The sequence below is a fragment of the Dromaius novaehollandiae genome, chromosome 7, assembly GCF_036370855.1.
Source record: "Dromaius novaehollandiae isolate bDroNov1 chromosome 7, bDroNov1.hap1, whole genome shotgun sequence".
NCBI lineage: Eukaryota > Metazoa > Chordata > Aves > Casuariiformes > Dromaiidae > Dromaius > Dromaius novaehollandiae.
The window spans coordinates 39,410,088-39,431,845 of NC_088104.1; the positions used below are offsets into that span (position 1 = coordinate 39,410,088).

Sequence of the window (21,758 nt, forward strand, 5' to 3'; positions counted from 1 at the left end):
AACTGACACATTAAACGCAAGAGCGTAAGTTTTTGTTCAGTGCCCACAGAGGCTGGCATCAGATGTTAACCCCAGAAGAGCTGACAGCTCCCACGACACAGCTTTTGGGTGGGAAGGGGGCGAGGAACTTGACCTAACAGAGGAGTCAGGAAAAGACTGATCAAGATCAGGTGAAGGAGAAAAGAAGAGGAACACAACTGAAAAGGAAGTAGGACAGCAATGGTACTGAGACAAAGGGGTAAGAGGTTCCTGCCTCACAAGCTGTTTGGGGGGGGTTTGAAAAATCTTTCAGGAGCTGGCCTATTCTGGCCAAGCAAGAGTGAAAGAAGCAGGGAAGAGTACGCAAACATGTGGCATGTGAACCTGCTTTGGCTGGCACCAGTTTTGCAGGAGGAAGATGATTCTTTGAAAGGCTTTTAAGTTATTAAGTACATTAATTCAGAGTCCTAAAAAATCAGCACTCTCCATTTCCAGTATTTGCATGACCAGTCTCATGCTGACCCCATGCTGAATGATCTGCAAACATCTGTCATCACTTCTGATGCTGATTAAATTAGACACTGCCCTCAGAACTGCCAGGATGGAGAATCCCTTTCTCACAGCTTTGTTCTGTGGTTTTATTTCATTTCATTACATTATTACTGATGCTTCTGTTTTCTCAGGGGCCAAACCAATTTTTTTCCTCCTAGTTTATGAGCATTTCTCAGTCATCCTGTCTCTTATAACCCCACAGCATGGCAAGACCACACAGCAAGAGCTGCTGGTGCTATTCCCACTCCACTTTATTTCTCTCTTTCTCTCTCTCTCTCACACACACTCTCACACTTCTCACAAGATATATCTGCTCCTTTTGACAGTTATAGCTGTAGCTGAAGGGAAGGAAAGGTACTTAGAATAAAAATACCTATATTTAGAGAAAGACTTTGTCCTTATGCCTCCAAGGTCTTTCTAGCTGGGATCCATAAAGAAGAGATCCCCCTGGCACAGTCTCATATCCAGCTCTGGCTGCTGTTGGAGAAGTGCTGGACTAACAAAAAGCCTGCTCTTTGATTAGCTGGCACCTGACAGTTCATAGAGAAACCACTGCAAGGTTTTATTGCTTCCTTTGCAAGGGTATGGCTAAAGATCCAAAAGCAAGTGTAAAAAAGGCATACAGATTAAATCTACTTTAATATGACCATCAGTTGAGTTAGAAAAAGTACCCAGGCAGGGGGTGTGGTTAAGAACATGAAAGGTAACAAAATCTGGATGCAAAATTCCTTGGCTGAGTCAGTGTGCTGCCAGCACCGTTCCTTCTAAAGCCCTTGCTCAGAACTTCACTGCTGGCACTTTCAGCCCTTTGTTTTGCTTGCGCTTAACTTCTCTTAGACACCGTTATCCAGGCTTCCTCCTTTGGTGAGGTTACCAGCTCATATTTGGTCTCCATGACTTGTCCTTTCACTGGGTGGAGGTACAGTTTCCTTACCAGAACAGTCAGCAGAACTGTAGCCACCATATAGGCAAACCTAAGGGAGGAGGTAGGAGAAGAATGAGAATAAAAACCCGGCTATGATGTAAATCTGCCAAAGGACAACTGCCAGCTTGGACAGATTGTCTCAGCAGTAACAGGAATAGGCTGAAATGACCTTCTCTCCCCTCTACCACAGAGACACACACAGACCTCTTTCCTTATGCTCACCTCAACTCTGGGCACTCCTGGCTTCCTGAAAAACCCAGCATGGAGAGATTTTTCATGGCCGATTCCTCATTGAATCTCTCTGGGTCAAATCTATGAAAGACAAAAATGTATTGAGGCTTTCTGTGCAGATACAGGATCCTTCCCCTGGTCATGTTTGCACACACATGAGAATAAGAAACTGGCAGTGAAGAGACAGAATCTCACTAATTTACTGGCAGCATCAATTCAACGCCTCTTCCATCTAAATCATGCTGGGTAATTCCACAAATATATGTGAAGGCAATTGTCCATCCACTCCATCTATGTTCCAAGCTGGCCAGCTGTGTCCCAGCTTAGTTCAAAAGCTGAGTAACTGAGTTAGTGTGACACAGGGCTGCAGCTAACATGCATTACCTCTGAACAGTGGGTATTTAGCTTGAGCACACAGCTGAGCTGATGCTACTGCCTGCCCTCTCTTCCTCTAGGGCACAGGCAATCTGATTTGCCTCCCTCTCTCTTGTTTCCAAAAATATTTCCCTCTTCTCCTTTCCCCTCACCCTTCTAGTTAAGCAGCTGGTGTGTGTATGTGGATGTGGATGTGGATGTAGATGTGTTGGGGGAGGGAAGCTTGTGACTCATTCAAGTGAGAAAAGTGGCTTCCAGCATTAGGTTGGGGGAGGCTGTGAAAAAACTATTATCCAGAGCTGGCATGAGTTAAAATAAGATTCCCATAATCAAGTAACCAAAAGGAGACTAATAAAATATCAGTCAATTTAAACACAAGGCATTACAGAAGAAAAAACAGGCAATTTGATGGCTGGAAGGCAGTTCCCTTTCAGTCTGTGCTAAATCCTTCCACTTATACTACAAGTCTTTGGCTCCCTGCCTGAACACCCAAGAACCATAGCCCTGCTTCTCTTAAAGTCAAAAGGCACATTGGTGCTGACCCTCAGTAGAGGCAGCATCCAGGCTACATTCCCACTGAAATGACATGGCAAATTACAGATGTTCTAACAAGTAAGAAAATACAGCTGTCTAGCAAAAAAAAACCCCAAGGAAGCAAAACAAAACAAAACCCTATGGAGGACAAACAGGCATACACAGTGTTTTTGTACAGCAGGTGGGTGAAAGGACGATGAAGTGCTGATCTTCTATCTCTGTCGCAAATATACACACCAGCCCCAGGATCAGTCACAACCTCCACCCTCCTTCTCCTTGGAATAAGGAGGCTGTGCTCACAGCAGTCCTCTCCTGTGCCCCGCACGAGGCCCCAGTGAACTCGCCTCAAACACAGTGCATGTCCCATCCTAATGGGCAATTCCTGGCAAGATGCTGGCAGACCGGTGCATCAGTGCCTGACCCTTCTGCAAGAGCTACATTTGCAGGAGATGACAAATGCTGTTCTCAGGGCTCTTTTCTTTCTCCTAGATCACAGCTGTGTCTTCCATTTCTCTAGAATAACTAAACTACATTTTTTTCCTAACCTAAGCAAAGTCAGACAAATGTTAATATTTGCCACCTGGAGGCCACAGTAAGCTACAGCAATTTTTTCTCCCTTTAACCTCCAAAATACTGGCCTGGATTCAATTTTGTTTTCACAGATAGAAGTAATGAGATAGCATTTCCTTCCCCCTGAAAAATCCAGGCTTCTGACTGGCGTTTCCTCCTTTGCACCATTGTTTCATGGTGACAGGCAGTGATTCCAAAACCATTCAAATCATGTTTTCCTCTCACAGAACACCTTAAAAAGGATTTTCCAGCTTTTGCCAGGGAAGCACTGTGTATGTGCAAAAAAAAAAAAAAAAATCTGTTGTTTAGCTATAATACACACACACATTGGACCCTGGGAGGATCACAACCTAAAGTGCCACAAAATCCCCACTATGTAGACAAGCGAATCAAGATCTTCATAAATAGGTTTTCTTACAGACTCCCTTTCATCTCTGAAATCTGCTTAAGGCAGGTCCTGCAGCCAAACAGGCTGTGCATGGAATTAAGATCCAAAGAATATTAATTAAAAAAGGAAAGGAATTAGTTGTAATAAAGGTCCTGATTGTACATACTTGTATGGTGAAGGCCAAGACGAACTATCCTGCAGCATCACACCAAGAGCATAAAGCACAAGCGTCTGCAAAGAAAATTAGGACACATATGTCAGAGTAGGAAGAAATGCACAGTTACAGGCACCTCTGGACTGCCCTGCTGGAAGAGGATTATTCTTCGGACCACTCATATTTAACAGGTGGTTTAAAAATGCCTATAAAGATAATATGTTGTATTCATCCACAGATTTTGATAATCCATGCCCACAGGTTAGGATTTTATCTTCCAAGGCCTGTGCTGCAACTCTTGGTGGTTAGAGAGGGCCTGATCCCATTACCCCGCTCTTACTGCCATGTATGTATGGCTCCTTGTATTCTCCGCAATGGAAGGTACCATTCTGTGTGGGAAATCTGGGTGATGTGATCAGCTGAAATCATGCTCTTTCATGCACAACTGAGCCCAGAGATCTCTTTAAAAGATGATTCAACCCCGATGGACCCAAAACTGGAAACAAATCTGCTCAGGAAGAGAATGCAAGTTCCCAGAGCCTCTCCACTAAGGAAAAGCATAGCAAACTGAGCTAAATGGTACTGTCAGACAACAGACCAGCTGCTCAGGTTAAACAGTGTCAAAAGACATGGTTTTCTGCCTCACCCCTGCACTGGAAGAACTATGATGGAAGAACAAACAGCAAATTCTCCTCCAGGAAGGGAGGGTGGCCTTGTGCTCCCAGTACCGACCTACCTCTTTTGGGATAGTATGTTGGTCGACTCTGCCCTCCAACTCCTGCAGCTGTGCAGCAATGGGAGTAAGTTTTGCTGTTCGCACTGTCTCACACAGGACTTGTCGACAGTATCTGCAACCAGCAACTCCTGGTCAGTTTAACTGTCAGTTTAGTTATAACATTTGGTTATAAGCTTCTAGAGAAGGTGATCAAAATTTCTATTCAGCCTGCCTTTTTCAGATTTTAAACCAAACTAACCCTGCTAAAAAGGCATAAACGCATCAGCCCTTTTCCCAGACATCCCAGCCATACAAGAAACAGCAGAACCCCCCCCCCCCACACACACACACACTGTATTGCTTTACTGAAACCCTATCACTAGCCCCAGTATAAAATTTACCCAGTTGGTCAACAGATGCACCAAAAATAAAGGCACACTGTTCACCAGTCATCATCCTAGTTCTGTGGCCCTTCGGAAAGTTTCTTCCATGCTTTCTTTTTGTATTCCTCTAACATTAATCCACCTGTTAAACTTACTAAGATTACCTCTACTTTTGGAAAACCAAGACATGAACCAGATAAGTCTACTTCTCCTAACACCAGCTCCAAACCTATCTCTGTGGTACATGCAAGCATCAGTGAGAAATCCAGATTTCTCATCATTTTCTTTCTGAAACCCTGGAGAAAAGCATCTTAGAGTGTCCATTACTAGTATGAAAAATGAATGCTATCTATTCATCTACAAAAACACCAGCTCTCACGCTCACTCTGTGGCCTGTACAAGGATCAACAGGAAATCCAGGTCCTCATGACTTCCTTCCTGAAATCCTAATGCAAGGGTGAAAATTATTAAGTAGCCAGTATATATATCCACTAGAATTAATTGTCTCGCTGTATGTAGATACTCTCACATATATGTATCTGTATATATATACGCACACACACGACCCATTTGCTTCTCTGAACATTATCCTTCATCCTACTTCTGTGAAGCATGTCAAAGTCAGTAAGAAACCAAAATACTCCTTTCTTTCCTACTGAAAGCCTAATCTTAGCCATAACTGTTGGCTAAAATTTAGCAGGGTGGCTCTTATGTCCATCAAAATTAAAAAAATTCCATCCTCAGGACCCATCCTAGCTCTGTGGTGCAACCAAGAATTGGTTGGAAATTCACATTCTCATTCTCTTCTTTCTAAAGCCCCAGGGTTTTGCCTTAAGGGAAAAATCAGCAGATAGCCAACAAATTTAGCAGAATTTGACACACAGTCTTCACTGTTTTCATTAACAGCTCTCCCATCACTTCTGGGCTCCTCGCAGCACTCAGCAGTGAAACAAAGCCCTTCTCGCTTCCTTTCTGAAAATGTAACCTTACAGGTAAAACTTACTATTATGACCAGTGTCTGCACTCAAAGGCGAGACAAGCCATTTGTCCTTGTCCCATCCTAGCTGTGTGGCCCATTCATTTCAGGAGGAAATCTCAGTTCTCATTTATTCCTTTCTGAAGCCCCAGCTCATGCAAAGCACACCACATGACTGGTATGTGCCCCAAAACTGAATGTCTATACAGCTCTCCCAACCTGAGCCCTCAAGGGAGAGGACAAAGATGGTATTCTCAAACTCTTACTCTGAATTAACCTTCCTTCTTAAAGGGCTTCAGCTGCATTGGTGCAGTCATTGGTACATCCAGGCTTCACGGGTGGCTGATGGGAGACACTCTCCTGGGTTTGTCTTGGCACAGAGAGTGTTTTTCAGGCAGCCGGGGCACTGACTGTGCTCTCTTCCTCTGCAAATGAACCTAAAGAGTTTTCTTCTACACACCTGGAAGGAAGCAGCCTGGTCCACCTGTCCAGAGCCTGACAGCAGAGATTTGGTCTGTGCTGCAACTCATCCTGTGGTTTGATCGTTTCCAGAAGAAAATGGAGTAGCTTTTGGATGCCTTCTCTTGACTAGTGTAGGCTGGTATCAGCCTCCAACACATGGAGCTCCCATCCCCATCTCATGAGATAACCTCCCTCTCCCATTCCTTCCAAGGGACCCACCTGAGCTGCTCAATCTTCTCAGGTGTAATTGGTCCCTTCCCCAGAACACGGTCCACCTCCTTGTAGAGATTCTGCTGGACGTCTTTGGAGGTTGTCAGGAAATAGACTGCCCAGGTGCACACTGGGGAAGGAATCAAGACAAAGCTGTGCAGGAGACCAAGCTGTGCAGCCTCATAGCTCTGGGGAAGAGACCATGCAGCCCAGCAAAGGGTCAGCTGCGGTGTTTCTCTTTTCCAACAAACAGCTGCAAGGCTGTAGCAACAACCCCCTCTGGGGAACGAGAGTCATTAGACCAACCATTCAACAGAAAGGCTGGTTTGTCCAGAGTACTAGAAAATTCCCCTGTTTATGGGTTTCCTCAGCACATGTCAGATGAGTGCTCCAGAAAGCCAATATCTGGGCTCCCGACGGGGAAGGACAAGAACAGTACAACTCTCTGCACCACGTTGGCCAGCACTTGGTTCTCCTACCTCTCTTTTGTGAGGTACTCAAGAGACATCTTTAATAGCAGAATAAGAAAGAAACCTGGCATATGAAATAAGTGTGTAGGATGCAGTTTCCCTAAAGCTACAAGCAAATGTTTCTACCACTCCAAACTGTCTGTTTATGAGAACTATCTGGAAAACCCTGAGGAGTCAATCTCCCTAAAAACAACAGTCTTCCTGGGTACTTGGAGAAGACATTCTCTGTACCTGGGAGGTTTTCTTTGGAGTCCCAGCCCCATGGCTGAGATATGGGGCCTGATAATTATGGGATTAAGTTCAAATCATTCCCCTATCACTAGAGAGTTTAGACAGCTCTGGTTCATGTTTTCATTTGCTTTTTCCACAATCTGTGCACAAATCCCAAAGTAACTCCTTTGGAAGTCTTTCACATATAGAACATACCTATCCCCCAGAAGTCCAAAGCAGCCAGTCAAGTATCAGCACTCTGCTCTAATTCCCCTCCCGAATGCCAGAAACCATTTTAGGTCATGATCTTTGTGGCTTGCATCTTCTGGTGTTCTTTCATCAAATTTAGCACCAGCTGGCTGGGGTTAGAGTCCAGGTGAAAAGCAGCAGAAAGAAATTCTAAGGTTCACTGAAAGACTAGGAAAATTGTCAGCCACAGCTTAGCTTCAGCTCACTAACTGTGAGGTTGTGTCAAGAGCCTGCTGTAAAACTAGCTGCCTCAATACATTTGTAGCTCAGGAGCAACAAGATGATGAATATTGCTTTTCGCTAGCCTAAAATAAGTCCCATGTCATCACACTCATTTTTAAACAGCTGGATCTGAGGACGGAAAGCTACCTGCATTCTGTACTTACAGTTAGCAGTGATTACGCATCCCGCCAAGGAGAAAATCATTGCATCTTCCAGAATCTAGGAAATAAAATCTGGTTCAGGGAATGAAGTCCATAAGACTGTAAGGATTAAAGAGAAGCAGCACATCCTCCACTTGAGCACATGAGATCCCTTTAGTGCAGAGAGCAGAAAGCCTAGAAGGAACGGACTGAACTCTCTGTAGCACTTCCGCAGAAATGGCACTTGAGACAGATGCTTAATACTATTATATTTCGAGCTTATGAAGAAGAGTGACAAAGCAGAGGCAAGGCAAGCTATCAAAATCTAATACGATTAAGGACTGGAGGAATGGAAAAAGAACCAAAGAGAGACTCTGTTTCAGTAAGGAATCTGGCCTGAACAAGATGCAAAAACTTGAATTAATCAAGGGCTACAATGTAATTAGTTGCTGATCTAGCAAAACTCCATTACTTTGTAATGACATAACAGCTGCACAGACCTGCTGGTCACTGAGGCTCCCCTGCAGTAAGCTGTCTACGAGGACATGCCTGTTGAATGATCTGCCTCGGCGCTCCTTTGTGACTTTCCTTAAGGTGGATTCCATCTCTGTCAGAGCTTGGAACATACAGAGAAATGATTATTCAAAAAACTGGACATCCTGAGAGCTGCAGAGGGCTGAATCCAACTCCCTAAGCAGATTTTCAGACCAGCTGTTGCTGCTGGGCTCACTTACAGAAGCCGCTTCTGTGCCAAACATGGTAGTATAAATTTGGAAGGTGATATTTTCAATTTAGTTGAAAATATAGGAACAAAATATGACAGGTCCCCTAAAAAAAAGCCAGCCTTATAGGTATAACCAAGACAGGTACTTTGTGAGCTGAAATCATGTAAGGGAAGGTCAAATATCAGCTAGCGTTGAACCATCAGATAACATGTTTAACTAGCCCGCATAAAAATGCGTGAGCCAAATAACACCACTTCCGTGGCCTGTAGAGTTGTAATTACTAAAGTGTTATGTTACCTCCAACCACAGACAGTCCCCTTTTGGCTAGGGGCTCTACAAACATGGTGCAGAAGAGGAAGGCTCTGTGCTAAAGAGCCTGAGGAAGGTAGGAAAACGTGGGAGAATTTTGGCACAGAGTACAGACATTCAAAGGTATTTGGCTACCTAACTCTTGGTAGCTGCTGTGGGAAAAGGGAGGAGTTAGGGACCTAGATGCCACTGGCTGCCAGATGTAAATGACCTACCCAAGATTATTTAGGAGACATGGAGCATAAGGTGGAGCTGAACTTTGATTTTCCAAGGCCCAGTTCAGCCCCTTAACCTTAAAACTACCTTTCTTCCTTCCTATTCTCTCTGCGTAGGAAGGCCAACAACACTTAAACACCAAGCCTTGCTAGCTGGAGTTTGTAGAATTGTGTCCTAGTGTGTCACCCTACTATAGATCAGGAGCAATCGTCAAAAAGTGTTCAGGGGAGAAGCCTGTTTCAGCAGGGCAGTCTTTGGTCTAAGCTTCTGAAACCCACAGGGCCAGCAATGTAAGGAAGGAAACACCAGGTTTGGAGGAGTAACAAGAAAATGCTCAGTTCTACATACAGACTACTTTTGCTTAACATCTTATCAATTAATACTGAAAAGCATTAACTATTAACAACTGAAAAAACAGGACAACTGAAATATAATCCACTGTGAAATACTGCGACAAGTACAAGCGCTGCCATAACACACCTGAAAATCATAGATGACCTTGGAATATCGCATCAGAGACTATCACATGGAAGGTATCCATTGAAACTGCACCCTCCGTACTCCTAACTTTTAGCCTGTGAGTGACTGACGTCGGCCTGGCAGCAAACTTGTCAAATGGGGCATCATAAGAATGGCCATACAGGCCAGAACAAGCGGCTCCATCAGTCTCCACCTAGCACAGTTGCCTGCCTCTAAGAGAGGTCAAAAGCTAGGGAAGAGACCAGGAAGGGAGCTAGCACACTCCAATACTTTCTAGGATTCTCTCCAGCCTCCAGACTACAGAGACCCTAGTTCTAGTCCTGCAGACTTCTTGCACAGTGGCACACTTGTCACTCAGCTGTGAAACAGCAATACCTCCCAGCCTCCTGCGGGAGTGGAGAGGACACATCTGGTCGCTTATGGCAGGATCATCAAGTCTGCAGAAAAGCCGTAACAGCTGGGCAAATTAAATGCTTCCATATGCTAGCTAACTACATGTGTTAATCAGAGTGGAAGGTGAGGGAGTCTGAGATTTTGGGAGGAACCTACCATCTTCATACAGCTTCTTCCTAGTCATGTTTTTGTCAAGGGACCCATCCAAGAAACCTTTCCCAATCTCGAACCAGATCTGAAAGGACAGAGAAAAAAACACTGTCACTCACCACAGGCAGAGACTGTTGGGATCCTTTGATTCTTCCTTATTCAGAAAAATAAAAACACACACACACACGCACATACACACAAAATGACTTCCTCTGAACATGAAACTGGTTTCCTTTTTAGGACACCATGCCCCATTCCACTTATTACAGCTGAAACAGATCTGAAATGAAATAGCTGTGAGAAGTAATTACTGGTGTAGTGAAAAAGACATAGGAATCCTGAGTGGGAGATGCAACTGTCTCTTTCCCTCCCTATCACCAGCAGATTTATCATCCCCAGATGCGGACACAACTTGGGACACCCTCAGATTTTCCCATTTCCACAATGTCACAGAGCCTTCAGAAGAATTCTGGAAAGGAGAATTTTCACTGGCATTCCCAGGAGAGTTTAACTAAGTTATGTACAAAATACCTCTCAGTTGCCATTGGATATGGGTCCCTGATTTCCACAGACCCTTTAGAAACACCCAGCCTTAGTCTAATGACAGCAAGATTAACAGCACGATCTTTCTGATATCATCAGCGTTGGACAACTGAGGCAGGGCCCTCATGGCTAGAGCACTCAGCTCAGTGTGCAAGTGTCAGTGGTAGCTTGTGCTATCCCTTGCTAAACTGTACATGGATACAAGCTGTATGCTGTTGGCTTTGAGAAATGTTGCAGAGGGATTCCTGGCTCTTCGCGACACTTACTGCATCATGGTTCCTGCGGAATCGGATGACTTCTCGGTCATCTTCAAAGCTGCTGCCCATAGCTGTCTGCGTGACAGACTTCATGGCAAAGCCCAGCATGTGCTGGCAAAGTGGCACATGTTGTGCCTCAGGAAGGGAGAGCCATTTGGCTAGCAACTCTTCTGACAGCTTAAGAGGGAAGAAATCATTAGTTAGCATTGATCTCAGCAAGGTACTTATGAAACATACCCCAAACTGGAGGCATTCCCAGCCAGCTCCTAAAGCAGACCACACTCTCATGGCTATGGCAAGAATCTATGCTCTTTCCTGTGTTTCTTTCTATTGCTAAACTTGAACAGTAACATTTTAGCCTCTAATCTCCTGCCTGTCCCCAAGGTTTTCTCCCTATAAGACAGCTCTATCTTTTTCATTTGTTCCCTCTGTCACAGAAAAAAACCTTAAACCCTTCAATACTAGCAGCTCCAGACCGGGAACACTCATCATGTTCTGATTGCTGGACTGAGTCAATAGAACGGTTCTTCATCTGTTTGCAGTCCTAACAACTGGTTCTTTACTCCTCTCTCCTGTGCTGGGAAATAAACCTAGAATCCAGATGCTTCAGTATCTTTAACTGCATCTGGTGTCTCGGCATAAAATGTCACCAAGCCCAGCCCTTCACCCTTAACCCACTGGAGCTAATGGAAACCAAATATTCACACTGTGTTTGAACAGGCAGAGACACATCAACATGACTTTCTCTCTCAGATGCTTACCATTTCAGGGCTAATCTGAAGGCAGCCCATTTATCCTAGTGATCACTCCCACTAAACTTCCCCCTGGGAGCCACAGAAGGCTTCTGTGCTGTAGAAAGGCAAAGTTATTCACCTTCTGGATGAGAGCAAAGTTACTCTGTAGGGACTTGGTCACACCATTTTCATACAGCTTTCTCCTCAGGTGGCTCTCCCCTGTATCCCCATTCAGGCTGGACTGGTACCTCAAGAAGGACTTCAGCATCGTCTCAAATGGATCCACTGAAAGCAAATAAATGAAAAAAACATTCCAAAGTCAGGCAGTCCCGCTGCACAGGGATGATGAAAACACCAACCTCTTTACTTGGACACTCCTATTTCTGGGCTGGGAGCAAGGCACGGCCCTTTCCCCCAGGAACAGTCTCTTTAGGGTATCAAACTTCTCTTGTTCCACGTGGGCTGGGACCTCAGATGCACTCCTCTCTGTGCCAGGATACCATCAGCTCCCTCTGCAAAGTCTTACGCTTCTTGTGTCCCCTTATTACCTCCAGCTTCAGTAATGACCCAAATGGTGTCCAAGCAAACGCTGAACTGAAACTCAGACACAAACCCATCTCTACCCCTTTTCCTTGTCTAGAAGGTTGATTATCAAAGAATTATGGTATGACCACACTTTATTGCATTTCCCATTTATCCCCCTCCTTACAAAACATGCTTAACCCTTGGCATATGAGGTAGGCCAGACTAGTTTGTAGGTACCTGGGTCACTTCACTTCCCAGTATTATTCCCAAATATATTATATTCCCAGTATTCCCAAAATTCAGTACATTTCAGAGAACTTGTCTGCTCGGGGGCCTGTCATCCTGTCACCACTTCTCTGAGCTCTGAGAAGGGTCTGCTCACTCTCTACCACACACGCTCCAGTGCACTCAGATCTTTCAGGGTTGGCATCCACCTTCTGGACTGGCACTGCTACCACTGTGTCTCACTGATCTTCGTTTCCTCCCATGATCATCACCAATTTTTCTGAGCCTGTCATGTAACCGTACAGGAAACTTCCCCATCATGACCCCAGCATGAAATGATGCTGAGGTATCTGCCTATGCCTGAAGACAGCCTTTAATACCAATTTGGGAGTGTGCAACCTATACCTTATTCAACTCCCAAATGAAAACTGGAAAAACAGTAGGTAAAGCCCAAACATTAACTTAGTTAACTAACTGTGATCCCTTTATGAAGCAAAACACCCACCCAAGAGGCTTACAACCTAAACTAAACTAAACTAAAATACCCCTTGTACCTTCGCTAGGACTAAAAGCCTTCACTCAGCTAGCAGCAGCACCACTGACCATCTCCCAGTCTGGAAGATCACCAGAGGTTTCCAGCACAAAATTCTACAGCCCAAAGAAAAATGAAAGTTAAGGGACTTCTTCAAACAATACTTTAGAATCCCCGCGCCGAACCACACAAGGGAGGTATCACAGACTACCGTAGCTGTTCTCAGACTTAATTTAATAAAATTCCTTGTCTTAAATTGTATTTCAATCTGCTTTTAATGTATGCTTCAAGCTGCTGCAGGATCTTCGCCTTGCTGCTTTAAGTGACTAATGAGGACCATGCTTTTTGTGAACATATGCCTGAAGGGAGAAGGTAAATGACACAAGCAAACTCACTTCTTCATGGCCACTGGACAGCAGCAGCTCTTGCTCACTGATACTCAAGTCCAATAAGCAGGACCAAAGACACACCTCGATCATGGCAGCTGCAAACCAGGTCTCACCCTCCTTCTGCGCAGAATGAAACCCCAGCTGCCTTTGACACCTGATGCCAGGAAAGGCCAGAAAAAACAAAAACAAATCAAAGAGCAGGCAAAGGACACTCACGCAGCCGGTTGGGGTTAGCATGTTGTTTCAGGAGATCGATGGAGCCCAGGCTGACCACGAGGCGTCTTCCAAACCAGAACGAGACGAGGGGGCCGTACTTCTCGTGCAGGTTGACCAGGAACTCGTGCAGACTGCCGCTGGCGGTGATATCCGGCAGGTTGCCATCCCTGAGGAACGCAAAGAGGGCGGCTGCTCGTGAACAGCATCCACTGCCAGGGCTGAACGCGAGCAGTGACAAGAGGGAAAGCACTTACTTCTCATCGGTCGGAGCCAAGCCAGGGATCCCTGATGCTTGCCTGGATGCCTAAAGAGCAGAAGGAAACGCATCGGCCTCCTCGAAGTCAGGTCCGAAGCACAGCTTCCCCGCGAGGGAGGTCTGGCACCAGCACCGCCGCGGGCTCGGGCCTCAAGCCTGCGGCGTGCGCCGAGTCCCAGCGGCTAAACCCGGCGCCGCCACCGCAGAGCCGCGGGGCGGCAGCGCGGCCCCGGCCCGGCCCCGGCGGGGCTGCAGCGCCACGTCGCCGGGGAGGCCGCGGCGCCCGGGCCGCCCCCGCCTCCCGCCCGCCGCCCGCCGCCGCATTACCGGGCAGAGGTAGAGCACGGCGCCCACCAGGATGAGCAGGAAGGTGACGGCGAAGATGGCGAAGTCCAGCATGGCCGCGCCGGGGCGGGCGGTGGCGGCGGCGGCTCCGCCCCGCGGCGGGGCAGGAAGGGGCGGGCCGGGCGCGGCCATGGGGGGCCCGCGGCGGCTGCTGCTGGTCTCCAACTCCACGCTGCACGGCGGCGGCTACCTGGGCCACTGCCAGCACCACATCCAGAGCTTCCTCGGGGAGTGAGCGCGGGGCGGAGCGGGCCGGGGGCGGCGGGGGGCGCCGCGGGCCGCGCTGAGGCTGCTGTCGCTGTCCCCCGCAGGAGGGTCCGCCGGGTGCTCTTCGTGCCCTACGCCCTGCACGACCGCGACGCCTACGCCCGGAGGGCGCGGGAGAGGTTTGAGAGCCTGGGTAAGGCGGGCCGGGGGGAGGGGGGCTTTGCCGGCTCCGGCGGTACGCGGGGAAGCCCTTCTGCCCCTGCGCGCCGAGCCGCTGCCCGAGCCAGGCGCCTGCCCCGAGGGAGGGAGGGAGGCGGCTGCTGCGCTGTGCCGGGCGCGCGGCAGAGCTGTGAGCGGGGATCCTGCGGCGTGGCCCGCAGCGACGCTCCCGCCTCGTACCTGGGAGCGCGCAGGGTGACTCCGCGCCTGTTCCTGCAGCAGTGATCAGCTCTTCCCGTCCTCGGCGAGCACACTCTGCTCCTGCCCCGGCACAAAGATGGCTGCTGCTACCAGCGTCCCTCTTCTCTTGGGCCTCCTGGCACTTCCTCTGCTCTGCCGACTCCCTGCAAGGCAAATTCGTCAAAGCCAGCCATCTTAATCATTATAAAAGCTTTTTTTCAGATCGGTTGTTAACGCTACGATTGCTAGAGCATTGCCGGCGCACCGCGTTCTGACCCTTTGCCAGACCGAAGACCGACAGCTCCTTCCCAGCTCTTGTTTTCTAGTTTGGTGGTAATGCTCAGCAGGACTTTGTCCTTCAGCTCCCACGTACTGAGTGCAGTCCGCAGCTCTTTTAGACACTGAGCAGGTGTATCCATAAAGCAAATATGTGCTTTGGTACAGCTGGATGCAGGCCCCTGCATTAGTGTAGGACTGTGTGTGGTACTGTGTTTTATGCTGTAGAGTTTCCCTGGTTGTCTTGTGAGATGGGGAGGAGAGGAGAAGGGGAATGAACTGCATCCCTCCTCTAAACAAAACTGGCAAAGGTAAATATATTTTCATTTAAGGTTATGGGCTGGACAGCATTCATGAATCTTGTGATCCAGTGGAAGCTGTAAGGAAATCTGAAGCAATATTTGTAGGTGAGTTTTACTTACCTCATGAGGGCTTATATAGCGCACTGGATTAGTCTTGCTCAGAGCTTGCACTGCCAAGACAAGAATGAAGGAGTCAGGCCTAGCAATTATTAGAAGCTACAGAAAACAATACTTCAGTTACCCCAAGGAGCAGTAAGTCGAGAAGGGAGCAGGCGAGATCTATCAACGGCACTGCTTCTCCAGTCAGTTTCAAATTATTCATTTTAACAGTACTTCAGAGTTAAAAGTGTGATTTTTGAATCTGTATTATCCCTTTATCTGGTCTAAGGGATTCAGGTGTACTGTGCTCGAACTGAGTGTAGTCTTAGTATCAGGTGCCAGGGTATTAGAGCAGCATCTCCTGCCAAACAGCCAATATCAGTGTTACAGGTGTGACCTGGGGCACGAGCCAGTGGCCAGCCCAATTGGCATTCCTCTGAAGCTTCTGGCTTTATTGCTGTTCAAAGCAGGATACAACCCTGAATAGAGCATAGGAAACATTGAGTCTGGCAAGTTTGTAAACACTTCATTAAAAGCAGGTGGTAAAAGCATGTTAAATAAGCTGGACTCTTTTTCTGCAGGAGGTGGCAACACATTCCGTCTCTTGAAAGCTCTCTACGACAACAGCTTGATACAGGAGATCAGGAAAAGAGTCCTTGAGGTAACGGCTGCACAACTCGGGCCAAATCAGAATGGCAGGATCTCATGCAGAAGCTTTTCTTGAGACAAACCCAAGTTGATCCTACATCTTGGTCTCTAATGTACTTGAAACATTGAGACCTCCCTCACAAGCTGGTGAACAAAGATCTGTGGCCAAATTAGGCTGTCATTAGTGTTTGAAGCCTGGTAAGGCAAGGGCAGTGAATTGTCCTTCTAGAGCAGTTTCCCAGACTGCATGGGACTGCAACACCTTGGGAAGTTCAATGATATTTAGTATCTTAGAAACAAGCCCCTCAATTTAAAATACCACTTAAGAGCAGTGCAGGATTTAACCTATGTCCAGAACACCTATTTTTCAGGTTGAGATACCTCCTTTGTGTTGCCCCCTTTGTATTCAAGCTGCAGGTTGTCTGCTAATAAACCAAAAATGTGCCACTTAGACAATATAGCAAGTGAGAAAATGGTGTAATTACTTTAGGTACCTCCTTGACTGGAGCTGCGAGGTGTAAGTGCCATTGAGTCCTTCAAGGCAGCAGCCCCATTCTGGCTTGGTGAATCTCATAAAGGATAGAGAAGCAGCACCACCCACAGAAGAGAACAGAAGCAAAGTGTTCACCCAGCAATGTAGAACCGAGGAAGTGCCACCTGACTTCAGGCAGATTTATGCAAGTCACAGTATGTTTGAAAAGGCCAGCTGCCAAGAAGGAAGGTCAGCTAGGCTGTCTGAATATACAGAAATTCAGTGTACCTTGTGGACACAAAAAAAACCCCAGAAAACATTTGGGTCCCTCTCTGAAGCCTGGATAGCTGTTTGATTATATTAGCACCAATTCTCTCAAGATAGTGTTTTTTGTTTTTGTTTTTGTTTTTTTAAATGAATCTCAGCTGAAAGAGGAAAGACTGGAGCAGCTAGTGAGCTAAGATGAGGGCTCTTGAACAACTCAAGGCAACAATTCATTGCTGATATAGTTGAAGATCACTATGTAGCTATCTTCAGCTGGGCAAAAATTAGTTACCCAGCAAGTTCTCTGACCAATAGAGGATCTTCCATACTGCACAGTTTCCTATATATTTGAGACACACAAATGCTGTTTAAGGTATGTGGCTTCTGCCCTGCACAAGGAGACGCTGCATCTCAGATATCCAGGGAGACAGCTGAAGAAGCACACACTCACTAGTGTAATCTGCAGATAGTGCCAGTGCAAGAGGCAGGTAAGAGTAGAGATCACATCCTATGGATTTAAAGTTATCTGGAATGTAGCTAGCAGGAAAGCACTCAAATGTGCAAGAGGTATCAAGGCTACCTTGCTCATGCCCCTTCCCCCCCCCCCCCCTCCCCCCGAGAATCCTTGAATAATCTGCTTTGGCTGTTTAGAGGTGAGATGGGGAAATTGTCATTACTTAAAGATGACATAGACTGACTCCTCCCCAAACCACTGCAGCTTCCCCTTGCCTTCAGCAATCCAGTCAGGAAATCCTACAAGGTAGAATATGCAAAGATCCTCCAGTGCTCTATTTTACACAGAGCAAGAGTCCTCAGAAAAGATTGCTGTCTTTTCCTTCGGCTCTAAGGGTACTTGCAACTCTTCTGGCTCTATCTTAGCAGGAGAGTTAAATCCAGAGCTCCCATCAAAGAGGACTTCAGGTCTAGGTGTACAGTCTCCCAAGTCTAAGAGTTCAGAAGGCCGCAGATGTGACAAAGACACAGGTGCTAATGCAGAGCTGATGCATTAACTGGACCTTAGCAATCTTTGCATACACACTGTATGGCATAGTTCAAACCTGAACTAACTCTAGTCACTGTCTAGGCTAATCACAGTACTGTTAAGCTGATGCTGTGGCAGCACAGTGCTTAGCTTCAGCTAATCTATTCTCCTCAGGAGCTAGTTTATAGCTAGTTAAGGTATTTCCTGTAACTGCAGTGTAGGCAAGTCCTTCCTCTCTTAATAGCAAAGTCCAGCGTCTTCAGTGACAACCTTACAAGTTCTCCTCTCTTGTGATGGGGTCACAGAGTTGGGAACACAGGACATCTAGCAGTTGGTTTTCTGACAATTGTGACATGTACAAATCAGGTTTGTACATGTCCTGAAACCTCTAGCCCACCTCAGACCTTCAGCTCTTGTTCTTCTGTCTCTCACCCTTTCACCAGTAAATTTAGAAGTGAGATGAGCCAAAAGGACTAAGCCTGATCTGACTGCTGGACCTCTGAGACAGATAGCAGGTGCTGTGAAATGCAATCTTCAGTTGTGATACTACATGCTGCATCACTGTTTTTGTCTTTCAGGATGGAATTCCCTACATGGGATCCAGTGCAGGAACTAATGTTGCTACCATCAGCATCAATACAACCAACGACATGCCAATTGTTTATCCACCTTCCCTCCAGGCCCTGGGTTTAGTTCCTTTTAACATCAACCCCCACTACCTGGATCCAGATCCTAAAAGCACTCACATGGGTGTAAGTAAAGCATACCAGAGTTAATGCAGTAACCTGGGTGCAGAAGTGTAATGATAATGTGCATTTCCCAGGCTTTACAAAGCTATAACATGTTTGACAGCTGTCTCTTTGTGCAGTTGGAAATGCCAGTGAGGTGATATTTTACTGCCTCTCAAAGCTCTTCTTTGAGTGAGGAGTTGGCAGCAGTATTACTGAGTTGGAACAAAGTTTTTCACAAAGGGAAACTTTGCAATGTCTGAAATACTGTTGCTTCATACCTGGCATGGGATTGGAGAAAAACTAACAGGTAACACGCAGTGCAGTGCATTTCTGGGAAGTTCTGCCATAGGTTATCTTGCTTGTTGGTCTGCTTCTCTGCCTGGAAGACCGGATTTAAAAATACCTTAAGAGACTTAAAGATCTGAAGGAACTATCAGAGCAGGGAGAGTCTGTGATTGCATGCAAGGCTGTTGTGTAAGAAAATACCTCACTAGTATCCCTGCAGAGAGCATGCCTGGTAATCTGCAGCACTGCTCAATACTGCAGTACTGATCAAGCAAGTGTACTAGCATAGCCGAAAGTAAAATACTAACCATCAGGCACAAAGATGGACACTTCTGATGTAAGGAGGAATTAATGTCTGAATAACCCAAGTCTGAAGCCAGTTCCTGGGGGCACAATTTCTAGGTTGCATGTCTTGTAACAGCCCAAATACTTTCTTCCTTATAATAAAAGCTTTTTCTAGGGCTAGCAGAAGTATTTGGAGTAAGAGGACAAATGAAGAGATAGAGGGTCAAGATGTGCTTCTAGACTTTAGATTAAATTGTAGGTGCTCACTTGATCAGCTTGCTTGTCTCCAGATAAGCAAGCAGTCATCTCCCTATGAATAACTCTTGCTGTTTCCCTGAGAGGAGGAGGCAAGCTCTGTGCTGTACTAAGTGCCTGCTGTGTTCCTGTGTTACCTTACCAACAAATCCTGGCTCGATTTCTTTAACTTCTGTTGCTCAGTTCAGCAGCAGCAACCCTCAAGAAACACGGCAGAGCTGTTAGCAGAAGGAAGTTCTTCAGTGTAGTCCTACTTGAGGACAGACAAGCACATATTTAGTCAGTGGAAACCCATGGCTTAACACCCTCTTTCATGAAGAGGGCACCTTAGACATTTGCTTCCACCACCTCCCTCAGTGCTGCTGTTCTCAGGGTGAGGGCACAGAAGTGGTGGTGGTTTAAAAAAAAAAAAAAGAGCTGGATGAATTGAATGGAAGCGAGTTTTCAGGGCTTTTCAGGGTTGGGCTTGTGTGGGTTCTGTTTGATCAGCTTGCAGCAGTTGTTGCTAGTGATACAGGATAAAATCCATATCCACTAAAGTCAATGCTGCCACTTCCTTCAATACACTAGTCTCATCAGACAAAGCATTCCGCTTGAGGGGGAAGTGCCTGCTTTGTTTAATGTCATGAAGTTGCTCAGTGTCAGGGTACTTGGGTGGCTTCAGGTCCTAACTTACTGCCTGGACAACTAAATCTGTACTCATTAAATCCTCCTGTTGCAGGAGACAAGAGAAGAAAGAATTCACCAGTATCATGAAGAACCAAACACCCCTCCAGTTCTGGTGAGTAGTAGCTCCCAATCAGGGAGCTCACAGCTGTAGCACTCTCAACATTTTAAATGCATCGTTGCTAGCTTTCAGTGTGGGTTCCCCTACCTGACAAGCCCGACAACACTGTGATGTGGAAGACTGATTATATTCTTGCTAACAGTTTCAGTGCTGGATTTTCATCACCTGTAGAAAATGGATTATTAGAACAAATTAAATGCGTACTGCATGTTAAATGCCTAGAGTCCTGTTGTTAAAACACTAAATCGGCAGCACTGATTTGTCCAGCCACTGGCCATCAGGCATATGTGAGTTAGGGGTGGTGTGCATGTAGGTGGTAGGATACATCCCCTTCCTAGATATTCATACTTCTGTTTTAATCATTGTGAGTGGCTGGTGATGTATTTGCCTCTTCAGTAGTATGTTCATAATTGCAGTATATCTGAGGAAGCAGGAACTTTGGGTTTCCTGTCCCTGGGCCCACTCTGAGCTTGGAGTATAAAGTTTGTCCACTAACAAACTCAGCTGGCTGTAGCTTGGCAGATTACACTAGATCTGAGAGAGCTAGTAGTGAAAGTAATTTGGGAAAAAACACTTTTTCCTTTTCTTCCTTAAGGGGTTGTATAGCTGCCTTTAAAATGCGAAACTAAACACACAAGAAAGCTAGCTTCTAAAACAAGGCATAACTCACCTATTTTGTCCTGGCATCTTTGTTAGAAACTGGTGACTGAGAAAATCTTGTAATTGTCTGTAGTCATGGAAAGCTACACTTTAAACACTGGCCTGCTCATGACAAGCATTTTGGCCTTGCAAATAGCTTGAAAATAATATTAAAACATTTCCATCTACCTAAGGGATTGCGGGAAGGTGCAATGCTGTTAGTGGAAGGAGACAAAGCCATCTTGCAAGGACTGACAGGAGCACGGCTGTTTTTGAGGTAAATGCTTCATTTGAATTTGACTGAATAAATCTCCTCCTTCAGCTAGAAAGGAAAACAGACTGCTATTAGACTCCTTGCCCTTAGCGAGTGTCCCCCATGTCAGAAGTTACGTAATCCCTTGCCTCCATTTCTCCTGAGGGAAAACAGGAATACTGTTTTATGCTCCAAGGGAGCGGGAAGTATGACAGCACTATGAGGGAAGTCTGACTTATCCCAGGCAGTGCTGTGGCACTACATCCATTACTGCTTATTTCCTGAACTGTAGCTACCACGCATAAACAGCTCCGGTAGGCAGGCTGTGGTGTGTTACTGAAGGCCAGGGGAATGCCACTTTGACCCTGATTTGTCAAATTCTAGGACCGGGGAACTCCTGTTTTCAGTCATATGAACATTACTAAGAAAGCTAACGTGTAGCCCATGATGCAGGGAAGGAAAGGAGTCAAACTCTGCTAGTTGTGGAATAAAGATGCCTTGTTCTATCCCTACTAGTAGCAGATGGAAGCACAGTAGTTCTAGTTCCTGTTCAAGCTTACAGCATTGTCTGTCTTGGTTACAGGGGTAAGAAACCAACTGAACACGAGCCTGGAACAGATTTCAGTTTCCTCCTGACTGACAGTAATCTCCAAAAGCTGTAGCCTTGCCTGTACTGCAGCAAAAGTCAGCACATGGAAAGACAATGGGCAGCAAGTGAAGAGATGCGTCCAGTCCAGGGGTGGGTGGAGAGACTTCACTTTACAAATAAAGATCTTAAATATGCAATAGTGGGCTCTTTTCTTCCCCACCCTGTTCAGTCACTTCTCAGATATG

General features: G+C 46.2%; 2 protein-coding genes across 3 annotated transcripts; one reads left to right on the forward strand and one right to left on the reverse strand.

Annotated features, from left to right (window-relative positions):
• Positions 1-1,151: 1,151 nt before the first annotated feature.
• Positions 1,152-14,250, reverse strand: LOC112992344 (cytochrome P450 20A1). 2 transcript variants are annotated; one of them, XM_026115449.2, is made up of 13 exons: positions 14,050-14,250; positions 13,694-13,743; positions 13,440-13,606; positions 11,692-11,837; positions 10,828-10,995; positions 10,025-10,103; positions 8,246-8,361; positions 7,770-7,824; positions 6,464-6,584; positions 4,445-4,556; positions 3,721-3,785; positions 1,679-1,768; positions 1,152-1,505 (listed from the first exon to the last, which is right to left on the reverse strand). In XM_026115449.2, exons 1-13 carry the CDS (start codon positions 14,170-14,172, stop codon positions 1,355-1,357), a joined length of 1,443 nt encoding a protein of 480 aa, XP_025971234.2. In that variant the 5' UTR covers positions 14,173-14,250; the 3' UTR covers positions 1,152-1,354. The 2 variants fall into 2 exon arrangements, with proteins under 2 accessions (XP_025971234.2, XP_025971156.2); XM_026115371.2 differs by having other exon boundaries at positions 14,023-14,250.
• A 27-nt stretch (positions 14,251-14,277) lies between these two features.
• Positions 14,278-21,710, forward strand: LOC112992451 (alpha-aspartyl dipeptidase-like). Its single transcript, XM_026115578.2, has 7 exons — positions 14,278-14,440; positions 15,255-15,329; positions 15,905-15,984; positions 18,268-18,441; positions 19,967-20,026; positions 20,866-20,948; positions 21,508-21,710. The coding sequence occupies exons 4-7, from the start codon at positions 18,283-18,285 to the stop codon at positions 21,584-21,586; spliced, it is 381 nt and encodes a 126-aa protein (XP_025971363.2). The 5' UTR covers positions 14,278-14,440; positions 15,255-15,329; positions 15,905-15,984; positions 18,268-18,282; the 3' UTR covers positions 21,587-21,710.
• Positions 21,711-21,758: the final 48 nt, after the last annotated feature.

Coding starts and splice junctions, on each gene's coding strand:
- LOC112992344 (XM_026115371.2), bottom strand. CDS start 14,172: ATGGCCGCGCCCGGCCCGCCCCTTCCTGCCCCGCCGCGGGGCGGAGCC. Junction 4,557..6,463: donor GAGAAGATTGAGCAGCTCAG/GTGGGTCCCTTG, acceptor TGCTGGTTGCAG/ATACTGTCGACAAGTCCTGT. Junction 1,506..1,678: donor CAGGAGTGCCCAGAGTTGAG/GTGAGCATAAGG, acceptor CTCCTCCCTTAG/GTTTGCCTATATGGTGGCTA.
- LOC112992451 (XM_026115578.2), top strand. CDS start 18,283: ATGGGATCCAGTGCAGGAACTAATGTTGCTACCATCAGCATCAATACA. Junction 18,442..19,966: donor CTAAAAGCACTCACATGGGT/GTAAGTAAAGCA, acceptor CTCCTGTTGCAG/GAGACAAGAGAAGAAAGAAT. Junction 20,027..20,865: donor CAAACACCCCTCCAGTTCTG/GTGAGTAGTAGC, acceptor CATCTACCTAAG/GGATTGCGGGAAGGTGCAAT.